At 20.0% G+C, this 13,185-nt stretch overlaps 5 protein-coding genes across 5 annotated transcripts; 4 read left to right on the forward strand and 1 right to left on the reverse strand.

Moving 5' to 3' along the window:
* Positions 1-317: 317 nt before the first annotated feature.
* Positions 318-1,115, forward strand: SRAE_2000169600 (Hypothetical protein; the record flags this gene model as incomplete). The annotated part of the gene is made up of 2 exons (XM_024652678.1): positions 318-705; positions 769-1,115. The coding sequence occupies 2 exons, from the start codon at positions 318-320 to the stop codon at positions 1,113-1,115; spliced, it is 735 nt and encodes a 244-aa protein (XP_024506231.1).
* Positions 1,116-5,255: 4,140 nt separating this feature from the next.
* On the forward strand, positions 5,256-6,315 carry SRAE_2000169700 (Immunoglobulin subtype 2 domain and Immunoglobulin subtype domain and Immunoglobulin-like domain and Immunoglobulin I-set domain and Immunoglobulin V-set domain and Immunoglobulin-like fold domain-containing protein; the record flags this gene model as incomplete). Its single annotated transcript, XM_024652679.1, has 4 exons — positions 5,256-5,377; positions 5,418-5,509; positions 5,555-5,760; positions 5,824-6,315. 4 exons carry the CDS (start codon positions 5,256-5,258, stop codon positions 6,313-6,315), a joined length of 912 nt encoding a protein of 303 aa, XP_024506232.1.
* A 157-nt stretch (positions 6,316-6,472) lies between these two features.
* SRAE_2000169800 (Phosphatidylinositol-glycan biosynthesis class S protein family-containing protein) lies at positions 6,473-7,746 on the reverse strand (the record flags this gene model as incomplete). Its single annotated transcript, XM_024652680.1, has 3 exons — positions 6,473-7,066; positions 7,112-7,572; positions 7,686-7,746. 3 exons carry the CDS (start codon positions 7,744-7,746, stop codon positions 6,473-6,475), a joined length of 1,116 nt encoding a protein of 371 aa, XP_024506233.1.
* An 895-nt stretch (positions 7,747-8,641) lies between these two features.
* SRAE_2000169900 (Arf GTPase activating protein family-containing protein) lies at positions 8,642-9,813 on the forward strand (the record flags this gene model as incomplete). Its single annotated transcript, XM_024652681.1, has 2 exons — positions 8,642-8,696; positions 8,747-9,813. 2 exons carry the CDS (start codon positions 8,642-8,644, stop codon positions 9,811-9,813), a joined length of 1,122 nt encoding a protein of 373 aa, XP_024506234.1.
* A 759-nt stretch (positions 9,814-10,572) lies between these two features.
* On the forward strand, positions 10,573-11,274 carry SRAE_2000170000 (Hypothetical protein; the record flags this gene model as incomplete). Its single annotated transcript, XM_024652682.1, has 1 exon — positions 10,573-11,274. One exon carries the CDS (start codon positions 10,573-10,575, stop codon positions 11,272-11,274), a length of 702 nt encoding a protein of 233 aa, XP_024506235.1.
* Positions 11,275-13,185: the final 1,911 nt, after the last annotated feature.

Raw genomic sequence — 13,185 nt, forward strand, 5'->3', positions numbered from 1 at the left:
AAAACGTTTTAAAATAAAATGGCAAACAATTAAAATTTTACCTATAATTGTAGGTTATATATAACTTATAATTATTTAAAAATATATATAAAAATATTTTAACATTTTTCTTATTCATAAAAATTTTGAAACCAAAACTTTAAAATATGTTATTTTTTGAATATACTTATTATACAATTATACCATGTTTATCTACAATAAGTATTATATTAAATATCTTATTATTATATTCATATGAATACAAATGCCCAAAAAAATTATACTCATTAAAAAGATTATTAGAAGTATCATGTTTATTAGAATGTTTCAATGTATTTATGGTAGGAATTTTAATAAGACCACAACCAATAGTAATAATTAAAGGATTTATTGTACATGGACCAGCAAAAGAGTGGACAGAAATGATGATAAAAATATCAATAACAATTGCTTATATCACTTTCATTTGTACTTTTTTTTGTATTGTTTATCAATTTTGTGTTAAATATAAACATCTTTGTACCCTTTTATGTTTTAAATCATTTGATTTTTTATCCTTTATGATAACAATATTAATTAATATTTTTGCAATAGCTGGAATTATAATATTAATGGTTAAATGTTTAGGTGAAGTAAGGTCAGATGAAATTATTGAAAAAGAATTATTTAATTATGTTAGATATGAAAATGTTACATTATTACGTATCTTTGAATTTAAAACTGCTGGTCCAATAACATATGATCATTTTATTTTTCTAAATATTCTATTATATTTATTTTATTTCATAGGATTGATATTAATATCAATTGGTATATTATATGAATTAGGAAAATTTAATTATATAAAACCATCAATTTCTTTACTTAAAAATGGTAGTGCAGTACAAGCATTATTTATGGAAGCACTTTGTACAATACTATTTTTAACAATATGTTGTATTGTAATGTTTTTAATACATTTTTGGAATGATTTACATAAACATTTATGGATGAGTTATTTGATAAACAATTTATTAATCATAGGATGGCTTTTTTATACAATAATAATTCCTTGTTATTTTATGAAAACTCATTTTTTGGATAGATATCAAATTAAATTGAATGTTTTTAAAAAATGGAATAAAAGAAATATTTAAAAAAAAATATATACTTTAAAAAGGAAATAATAACTTTATTTTTAAATGTTTTATTTTAAAATATATAAAAATAAATAATAAAAAAAAAAGCTTATTATTGTAAATTGATATAATAAAATTAATATGAAATTTTGAAATTGTTAATACAATCCCTTTGGGGTAACTATATATATCAAAATAATCTAGTTATCAAGAATTGATTACTCATATCTTATCTTATTTACATATAATTATCATCTTAAGTAACTTCCTCTTTGAAATATTAATTGCCTTAAAATTTATTGAAAAAAGTTTTTATAAAAAGAGTCATCTTATATTTCAACTTCCTCCTCCATTATCACTCATCCTTTTTCAATGTACATAATATATTTAAATGGATAAAAGAAATATTTTTCATTAAATTATCTCTAAACTTAATAATTACATTGATATAAAAGTAAGTAAAATAGTTTCCATATGCCTTGATACTTTGTAAAAATAAATTTATCATAATTGTATTGAATAAATGTTGTTAAAAGATTTTATAATAGATCATTTAACATCAATATATACAATTACATAATTAAATCTTTATAATTTAAAAATATTAATTTATATATTATTTTTCATATAACAATAATTAATTTAAAATTTATAATTAGTTGTATGTTATAATAATAAATAGGTAATTTATTTTCTACTCCCATATATATAATATTAAATTTTATATTAATTTTAAACATATGATTTTAATTTGATATTTAAATCTTTTAATAAAATTATATTTATTATTTTATTTGAAAAGTAAAATAAATGTTTATTTTTTGTATTTTAAGATTTTTTACAAATTATGTTTTCATAAATTAGTCATTTCTGTGGAAATATTTGTTTTGTGAGAATTTTAAGAAAAACATCAGTACATTTTATATTTAAAAAAAATATTACTTATAAATTTTTATTTTTATAATGGCATAATATTTTATTTATTATTAAGTAGTATTACAACTCCAGGTTATAACTTAACGTAATTAATTGGTCTTAGTATTTAACTCTTTCTTAAAAGTTATATATATATTATAATGAATAATTAATTATATCAACAATTAAGCACATTAATTATTGGAAGACCATCAAATATTCAATCAAATATTGTAAAATTTTTTGCACCAGATCAATCTGTTGCTATTTTATTATTATCAATTTGATGGTTCACAAAAATTATTTTCTCTTTCAATTTAATTATATATTATGTGTTCAAATAATGTTTAGACTTTAAATTCATAATATATCTATAACAATATTAAAAAGATATTAATGAACTATTGATGCTTCTATTAATTTGCCATCTGTCAGGTGGAAAATTAAATTTTACAACTAATGTATCGTAAATTATTCATTAAAAAAATTTTTTAATATGACATTTTAAACTTTGTTTTTAAATATTTTACTAATTTAATCTTTTGTTTTCAAATTATTTTTTTTTTACGTTTTAAAATATGTTATAGTAAATATGTTTTAAATAAAAATTTTTGTGCCTACTTAAAAATAAGTTTTTAAATGTTATTTATTTAAAAATACAAAAACATTTTTCTTTATTTGTAAAGTTTATCTTAATTGTGCTAAGATGTATAACTTTCTTTTTTTATTTTCAAGTATTGGATAATCAATAGGATATTTATGTTTTTGTGTTTATTTAAAAAAAAATTATTATTTTTAATAATATTATTTTTTTTTTATTATTATTATAAAATAAAACTATTTGAAATTTGAAAAATAGTTTGGTAATTTTATTGTAATTATAATATGTTATACATTATTTACCAAACAATTGGTAGCAATTATTATTATTTACTTAATTAAAATCTGTTCATTATAAAAAAAAAATATTTTTATATAGTAAACAAATATTTAATTTTTTTTAAATAGAAAAAGATAATTATTTTAATAAAGTATACTTTTTTTTGTTATCTCAATATTTAATAACTATTTTTAGATTTTTTTTTCTTTAATTTTCTTGAGTAAGCATTTTTAAACTGTAGTAACACTATTTTTAAGGATTTCTTTTATACTAATTTAAACAATAAATTAAAATTATATACTTCAATCAAAGAGTAGTAAGGAATACAAAAGGTTCCGATACATCATACACAAGTGTCAATGGACATGAGATTTAAATGTCTAAAGAAAATACGTTAATTATATACTGTCACACATTAATATTTATGTTTATTTTATAAAAGTGTTTTGATGTATAAAAGTTCATAGTTTATCCAAAAGGACAAGTTTCAAATTTCTATTTATATCTTTTATACTATTAAATAGATAATTTAAACATATTTTGATGATAAATTTTAAGAAAAATTGTTTTTACATTGACGACAATATTTATTTATAATATTATTCCTTTACCATATATATATATATATATATTAAAACATAACTCCTTTTTTTTTACTTCATTTGTAATGAAAAGATAAGAATTTTTAATGTATTATATAAAATTGTTATTTTTACTTTCAAATTATATCATGCTTCAACTAAAATTTATTTGGAGAAACTATTTTAATAATGGTAATACTTTTGATTCTATTATTTTCATTTTAGGTAAAATAATACCAAATTTAAAAATATAAATATATCATTTATAATAAAAATTTTATTTATTGATAATTTTACCAATATTTTGATAATAAATTTAATTATTTTTGTTAATTTATTAATAGGTATACATTTATAAACAAAATTTAATAATACTTATAAGTTATTAAAGTTTCATTATCTAGGGGGATACTCAAACAAAATGGTCTCTTTTTTCAATATAATAATTACTATTAAAAATAAATTTGTATGTTTAAAGTAAATGTGTCAAAAGAAATTTTACCAGTAATTTTTGATAAAAGCAATTATCTAAAGAATAATCGAAAATTTTTTGATGACCTCCAATATAGCGTAATTTTATGTATATTTATAGTAAAGAAAAATGGATTATTTTTATCTTTATATATATTTTATAGTTTCATATTAAAACTTAAAAATACCCTTTTTATTTGTTTAAATTTACAATTGTATTAATTTTTCAAATAGGTAACATCATATTTATAAAATATTTTTATATACTATACTTTATAATTCTTTTCTTATTTTATTTTGTATTTATTTATTTTATAAATAAGGATCATTGAAAAATAAATCTGTTATAGATTTTATTTCTTTCTATATATATATATATAATAAATTGTTGTTTTAAAAATATAACATTAATTCAAATGATGATTATCAATGAAGCATGAAAAAAAAGTTAATAATTTTCAAATCATTGCATAATCATAATTCTACAAGTGACACTTGTATGACATAAAGAAATTTACTTTTATGACATTAGATAAAAACTATTTGATTATATATATATTAGGTTCTAATTAAAAGAATCTGTTCTTACCAGACCAGAACTTTTTTTTCTCAATAATACTCTCATAATAAAAGTTTATTTAAGAACAGAAAATCAGGAGAATATTAAATAAAGGTGGAGTTACTTACAAAAGTATATATATATATATATATAAAGAATGGCACATTTTAATTACTAACAGTTGGTTCATAATTTATAATAACTATATAAAATATTTACTTGTCAAATTTTTAAATTATAATATGATAAACAATTTGACACTTCAAATTTTTATAAAACGTTTATCCATAATTTTGTTTATGTATTAATATTTACCATCTCATAACACAATTTGTAAATAATTCATGTTTTTCAATTACTCATTCATTTTATTCATATTTATTTCTACATTTTGATTACAAAAAGTTATATATATTTTATATCAAATCTAATATTTTATTAATTTATTATTTATAGCATATATAAATTACAATATAATATTGAAATATTTAATATTAAAGTTCTAAAAAGTTTTCTTTAAAAAATAGATAATTATTTTTTTAAATAAAATTACTATTATTTTTTTTATATTGTAATTTTAAAAAATTATATATTTATTGTTTATTTACAATATGAAAAATTCATGTTTGATAACTAATTATTCTTTAAAAAAATATCTAATATTAACTATTCTTTATTCTTTAATTGTTAATCATAAATTATATGGTTTATTTAATTTTGATAATACAATTAATGATAAAACAACTAGTGAGATGCTTGTTTCTGTTGGTGCCACAACAGCATTAATGTGTGATCCATTGGTTATTGGTAATAATGGTGACAAATTAACAGCATTTTGGTATAAAAATGATGAAATTGTAGCAAAAGTAACTAGGTAAGAAAATAAATTTTTATTATTATTTATTATTTTTAAGTAATTCAAATGCAATATTATATAATAGAGAAGTTAAAACAAATCATTTTATACCTGAAGTTGGATTTCTTATAATATCTAATATATCTTATGGTAATAATAAAAATTTTATTACTAGTTATTTATAATAAATTATAGATGATGAAGGTTTTTATTATTGTAAAAATACTGACAATTCTAATACTGGGGAAACAATTCATTTAATTATAGCATATATAGATCAACTTCCAGATAATAAAAAAGAATTAAATATGTCTCCATCAAGACCTTATTTAGGAGATTCTGTTCGATTAGATTGCCCAACAACTGATGCATATCCAGATCCATCCGTTAAATGGCATAGAGTATGTTATATATATAATTTTTATTTAATAAATTATTTTATTAAAAATTTTTTTTTTTTTTAGAATGGTATTGATCTTGATTATACAAATAGTCGTTTTGAAGTATTAACTAATGGTTCACTTTTAATTAATCGTATACAATCTCAGGATATTGGATTTTATTCATGTATATTATCAAATTTTGCTGGTCACACAAAAGGAACAGTTTTTGTAGATATTTATAATGATGGTAATATACATAACTATAAAATAACATCATCATTACATCAAGTATCTTTAATATCAATATTTCGTTCATTGGATAAAATTCAACTTAAATATGGATTATTATGGTTTACCTTAATTTGCCTTACCTTAAGTTCCATTGTATTACTTTATCTTTTAATTGATATATTAATATCAAAAAAAGGATTTAGAAACAAATTTAGTCAAATATTATTATCTTTCTATTGTATAAGACGGGATAATGGACCTGGTTATGGTAAAATAATTGTACCAGCACCAGATTTTGTTTATAGGCGAAATGAAAATGCCTCATCACCATTTAATATTTAGATAATTTTTTTTTTCTTGATAAAAAAAAATAACCTTGGGATAATGGATCTCTTTTAATTTGCAATAATAATCAACAACAAAAAAAAATATATATATATATATAAATTTTATATACGATAAATATTTTATAATAAAATAAATAGTATTTAAAAATAACTTATTTTTTATTTTTCTTCCAATCTACATAAAAACTATAAGATGAAAGGAGGACTGGGAATATTGCAGGTAAAGCTATTGGAAGGTAAACACCAATTTTTTGATCAGATGGAAAATATAATAGTGAAACTAATGATGGATCAGAGGCAACACTCTCTGACAATTCTGCTGCTACTGTTATATCATCTAACTTGATTATTCCTGTTCTTTCAAAATCACTTAGTGATTTCTTAAGTAAATATATTGCCTCATTCATTTTATTTGCAACATTTTCAGATATTTCCATATTTTCAACTTTTAATATAAGTGCATGAGTTGATTTAATATTATGTATTGTTGAAAGAACTTTATCTATAAAAAATCTTAATTTAAATTTTTGAATTTCCCAATCAGATAATGGAGTTTTTGTTTTTTGATATATAGAAAGTAAATCACTATGTATTCCAAGTAAAGTTTTTAATGATCCAAATAAAAATGATGTTACTTGTTTTAATTGAATATCATATTCATCATTATCATTATTAGACAAGATAGATGTTGTAAATGATAATAAAGAACCCCAACCAGCTGCAATAATACCATTTTCATCATCACCCTTAAAAAATTAATTAATATTATGTTGACAAAGTTAAAAACTTACTTCTTCATTAATAAATACAAAATTTCCACTATTTTCTAGGAGTACTAATTTAAGTTGAGGATCAATAGATAATGTTCCTGATAATTGTTGATCAATGGTTGTCATTAAATTTTCAACATTACTACCAATTTTTATAAATTTTTTACCAGTTATATCTGTTTCCAAAAAATTATCAATATTAATTCCATAAAGATTTTCAATTGTTATAGATAATTTTACAGAACCATCAAGTTTTTTTTTAAAATTATTTAAAGCTTTTTCAATATCTTTTTCAAAAATATTATTTTCTCTTCTTTTAAATGAATTTCTTAAGATAATTACTTGAACATTATATTTACTAGCTAAGGCAGATGAATCCCATATATATCGATTTTGATATTTTGGCGACATATACTCTAAATGTTTTGAATTCATAATTTTGCCTGTTTCCCTTTTCATTAAAATATCAATTAAATGTGTATCTATAAGGACATCAACAATTAAGCTTTTTAACCTTTTAAATATTTCTTCATCAGTCATATCCTTTGTGTATTTAATATTTACATAATTTTCTTTATTCAAAAAAACAACGTACTTTGTAAAGTATTTCCATCTTTCTTCAGGAATAAAATTAAATGTAAAAGACAAAGTGTCATCTTTTTTCTTTTCAATAGACTTATTAACAATAAAAAAAAATTTAAAATTGATATTATCAACTAGTTTTTCAGAATTTAAATTATTTGTTAACATATTTCCTATACTTTCTCCTCTTTCTTTTGATAAGAACTCAGAAATTATATTGATTCTAACATTACTCTTGATTATATTCTCATTATCTATTGATATAATATTAGCTTTTTGAATTTTAGTTGTTTCATACCATATTCCAAAAAATATTAACATTATTGTTATAAAATAAATTTTACATATTTTTCTATCATATTGAAGACTAATCCCAATAGGAGATTTTAAAAATTCTTCATTTTTTTTTCTTATTTCTTCACTTTCTTTATCCATTAGAAAAAGATTTATATATATATATATTTTTTTTTTACCCCTGGAATAAGACAAATAATAAAATTTTTTTAAAATAATAATAATTTTGTTTTATTATTTAATTTAATAAAATAAAAAAAAAAAAATTCAAAAGAATGACCGTCAGTATTTTTTACTGGGTGAACAGTTATCGTCATTATTGATCAAGAGTAGCAAATACACCATCATCCGGTCGTCGGATATTATAGAACTTCTCTAGAATTTACTGTAACCGTTGTAATATCAAATTGGCTACACAATCCAACTAGATTGCATAAATTTTACCCTTTAACAAGCCTACTTGTCTTTCATATTATAAATTAAGCGTCCTAAAAAGAATATTTGTAAGCAGTTTCTGTGATGTGTCAATGGTTAATATTATCTACTCCCTTATATGGTCTACTGTTTATTTTTTTATTATATTTATTAAATTTTTTAAATTATATTTTAAATTTTAGCTATATATAAATATTTCGGACACGGGTTAATAAATTGCCAATAATATTAAATACAAAAATGACATCTAAAGCTCAACGAGAAGCTGCTGCTAAGCTTGAAACTAAGTTGCTAGGTAAAATATTGGTTAAAAATTTTTTATTTTTATATAATAATTATATATAGAAATTCTTGGAAAATTAACTAAAGAAGAAGAAAATAAATATTGTGCTGATTGTGGAGAAAAACAACCAAGATGGGCATCACATAATTTGGGAGTTTTTGTTTGTATTAATTGTGCTGGTCTTCATCGCCAATTAGGTGTACATATTTCAAAAATAAAAAGTGTTAATTTAGATAAGTGGACTCCAGAACAGGTGCAATTTATGAGATTAATGGGTAATGCAAAAGCAAAAGCTGTTTATGAAGCAGAGTTACCTGTAAATTTTATCCGACCCAGATCAGGTCCTGGTATGGAACACTTTCTAAGAGCAAAATATGAGTCAAGAAAATATCAATTAAAAGGTTGGGTACCACCTGTTGCAAAAGCATCAGATTTACTAGCAAGTATTGAAAGTGGAACAATAACAAAAAGTATCAAAAATGTAAGTCCGCAATCTACAGTTATTCCTCAACAAACTGTATCTAATACTACAACACAAAAGCAGGTTATGTCTCCTAAAACTGAAGCATCTTTAATTGATCTTTCTGATACTGTGGTTTCTCCACCAATTACAATACAAAATAAACAATCAAGTGATTTAGATGATTTATTTGGCTCATTTTCAAGTGCACCTACAATTACCAATTCTGGAACAAATAATGTAGTTCAATCTAATGATCCATCTTTATTATCACTTGATTTAGGAAATATGAATTTAAATGAAATGAATAGTAACAATAGTACACAAGAAAAAAAATCTATAGATGATATAATGTCCTTATTTAATTCTCCAAGTAAACCAACTTACCAGCAACCTACTATGCCATTTGGAACCAATCAAGTAAATACTAATTTTTCTAATGATTTATTTGGTTCTTTTGCAAGTGCACCTACTCCATCGATTTCTTCAACAAATAATATAAAACAATCAAATGATATGTCATTGTTATCACTTGACTTAGGAAATATGAATGTAAATGAGGTTAACAGTAACAATGATTCTCAAGGAAAAAAAGCCATTGATGATATGATGTCTTTGTTTAGCTCACCAAATAATTCGAATTTTCAACCAACATTTCCTTTACATTAAATGAAAATGAAAAAAATTTAACTTTACTAATTAGTCATCTGCTTCATTTTTTTCCCTTGGATATGACGTGCCTGGGAGGCTAATTCTAAAGCATTAAAATAGTTTATATATCTTTAATATATAATACATATATATAGACAAAAAATAAAATGTGAACAGTTTCTTTTTTTTTAGTTTTTAATAAAATTTTCTAAAATATATAAATGCGCTGATAACGAAAAGTGCAGTCATTTCTCCAAGAATATATGTTTTCTATAAATATTCCAGAAGAAAAATGTAAAAATACCATCTGCTGCAAAGAATAATTATTTGAAATGAAGTTTAGTTTTAAGAATAGAAAAAGATTGAAAAAAATTAATTATTATATTAAGCTTTTTTTAAATAATTTTAAAGTTAGGCTTAAAATTTTCCATATTTTTTAAAGCTTTATAACTTTTTTTTTAAAAAATTAATTATTACTAAATTCTTTTTGAAAATAAATTTTTATGTTTGTTTGTTTGTTAATATACTATAATTACTAATTTATTAAAATTAAAAAAATATTTTAAAACAAAATTGTAAACAAAATCATTTAACAAAACAAATTGATAATCTCAATATTAACTTATAAATGATTACAACAAATCACATGCTATCTAAATGTATTATTATAGTAATATTTAGAACAAAAAAAAATTTGAATTTGATAATGTATTAAAATATACATTTCATAATCGTATAAAATGTATTTATCTTATTTTTATTAAATTTAAGTGAAATATGTATTTATTATGTATCTTATTGTCTATTATATTTTTTTCTACACCTACCTGTAATAGTAAAAAAAAAAAAATAAATTTAAATTATGAGGAGGAGAATGAAAACTTTTTAAATTGTGGTAAAAAACAATCTAAATTTGGTAATAAAGATTGTAAAGTAAATGAAGATAGTAAAGAAAATAATAATGTTGTTAAGGTACAAAATGATAAAAATAAGTGTGAAAATGGTTTGGTGAAAAATAATTTAAATAAAAGTAATCAATGTACTTTACCAAATCAAAATAATAATGATATAAAAACAAATGTAAATAAAAAGGATAAAAAAAATGAAAAACTTAGTAAAAAAAATCCTCTTTTAGCTAGTATAAAAAGTATGAAAGATAAATTTACTATAAAAGATGGAACTAAGAATGAAAGTACAATTTTTAAATCAGAAAAAAAGGTGAAAAAAATTAGTGGTGGTAATGATAAGACAAAAAATGAGAATATTGATAAAACACAGATAACTGAAGCAACAAGTGATTTTGAGGATTCGCAAAAGTTATTTGATGATCGTGTAAAACTAGTTAAGGATGAAATAGACAAAGAAGAAAATAAACAAAATGCTTTAAAAAACAACAATAATAAATTTTTTATTGAGGAAAATATTGAAGTTTGGGCATGTAATTCACTTTCAAATAGTTCATCTGTCATTAAATTTTAATCATTTTAACTTTATTGATAATATATATTCTAATATTTTTGCTTATTAATACATACAAATAAAAGTATGAATTTTGATAAAGATAAAAAAAAATTTTTAACACTTGAAGATTGGTATTTTTTGCCTATATATAACTAATACATTACAAATAATTTTTAATTGTTAAAAAGTTTTTTATTAATTTTATATATAATATTAAAAGAATATTTTTAAAACTAATAATTTATTATTTTTTTAAAATTTTTTTGTATTTTAAAATTAATATTTTTTATACAATAAAATATACTTAACTAATTATTTTTAAGTGTTATTATAAAATTTATACAAGTGTTTTTTTTACTATTTACGTAGATTATTATCTACTAGTTTGATAACAAATAATATATACTTGTTTGTACATTTGATTATTTAAAAAAATTTTTTTTTATGTACTATTAAAAAAAACATCATCTTCATTTTTTTTAAATAGATAATTTAAGGAAAATGAGTTTTTTTGGGAAATATTTTTTATATATAACTATTGAAAATATAATATTTTGTTGGTTTTTTTAATTTTATAATTCGCTTAACAATATCTACCATTATATAGTTTTCGACAAAAAGAATATGTTACATATTCATTGAAGTTTCAGATTAACTAGGAAGCCAAAGTATTGAATAAGCTTCTTGATATTCTGGCATTCATATTGCCTATGAATTACTAGAACTCCATCCAAAACTGACATCTTCTCCATTTCTTGATCAGGTTGGAAGTTCCATTTAACTATGTGATCCTATACAATAAAATATTATGTAATTTTATGATTTTAAGTTACTGAATCTTCCTGACTTTCTTTATTATTTTAAAATTCTGGAGATTCTCACTAATCCTGTTGGACATAATCTCAGTTGTTCTATTTCTAAACCATATTTTGATTTACCATGAGTAGATTGACGTTTTTTATTTAAAATTGAATAATTGTGAATAACTTCAAAATTCCTTTTAATAATTATTTCAATTGTTTAATTATTTTTAAACGATCCCACCTCATTTAAGTCTTTATTATATATTCCATTAATTTATATAATTATCTTACAAAAAGTAAATAAACCCAACAACATGAATATAAAAATTAGAAAATATACACTTTAAAAAACAAAGTTGACATTTTGTAGAAAAATGTAAGTAAAAAATTATTCAAAAAAATGAATTGTAATTTCTAATTTTACATTCAAAAATCTTCACTTAATTCTTGAAGTAAAATAGAATATTGCAATCTTTTTTTTTTGTAAACTTTTTTACAAAAACATACTTCTTTCATAATAACAAAACAATTTATTTTACAAAGAATAAAAATAAACAAGTAAAAAATTTGTTATATTTAAGTATAGGTATGATAAAAATAAAGTGTACTTTGTTTTCAAATTTTACCATTCCGTCATATATATGTTTTTAATAGTATTTAACTATTTTTATTAATTACATTATACTAGTTTAAACTTATGAAATCATATTTTTTTTACAAAAAATTTTTTATTAAATTAGTTTAACTTTTAATTTAATTTGTTATAATATACTAAAATGACTTGTTAATAATATATTTTTTTTATAGAAAAGAACAATTAATTTTTTTATTTTAAAATAAGCATTAAATAAAAGAGTGTAATAAGTTTATCATTTATATGTTAAATTATGTTTGAATAAAAAGTGTGCTTATCAATAAAACAATTTTGGTGTTGTACTCATTTTTGATAGCAAATACAGACCCATAGTTGATAAAATGTTATAAACTTAGACTTTGATTATTTAAAATATTTAATGTTATGATTAGACATTTTATAATAATTGTGATAATATTATTAATAAATTTTGCCTATATTATCTTATGTGAATCAAGAGACTTTACCAAAAATTATATGGATGATTATAAT

Source organism: Strongyloides ratti, assembly GCF_001040885.1.
Source record: "Strongyloides ratti genome assembly S_ratti_ED321, chromosome : 2".
In the NCBI taxonomy this organism is placed as follows: Eukaryota; Metazoa; Nematoda; class Chromadorea; order Rhabditida; family Strongyloididae; genus Strongyloides; species Strongyloides ratti.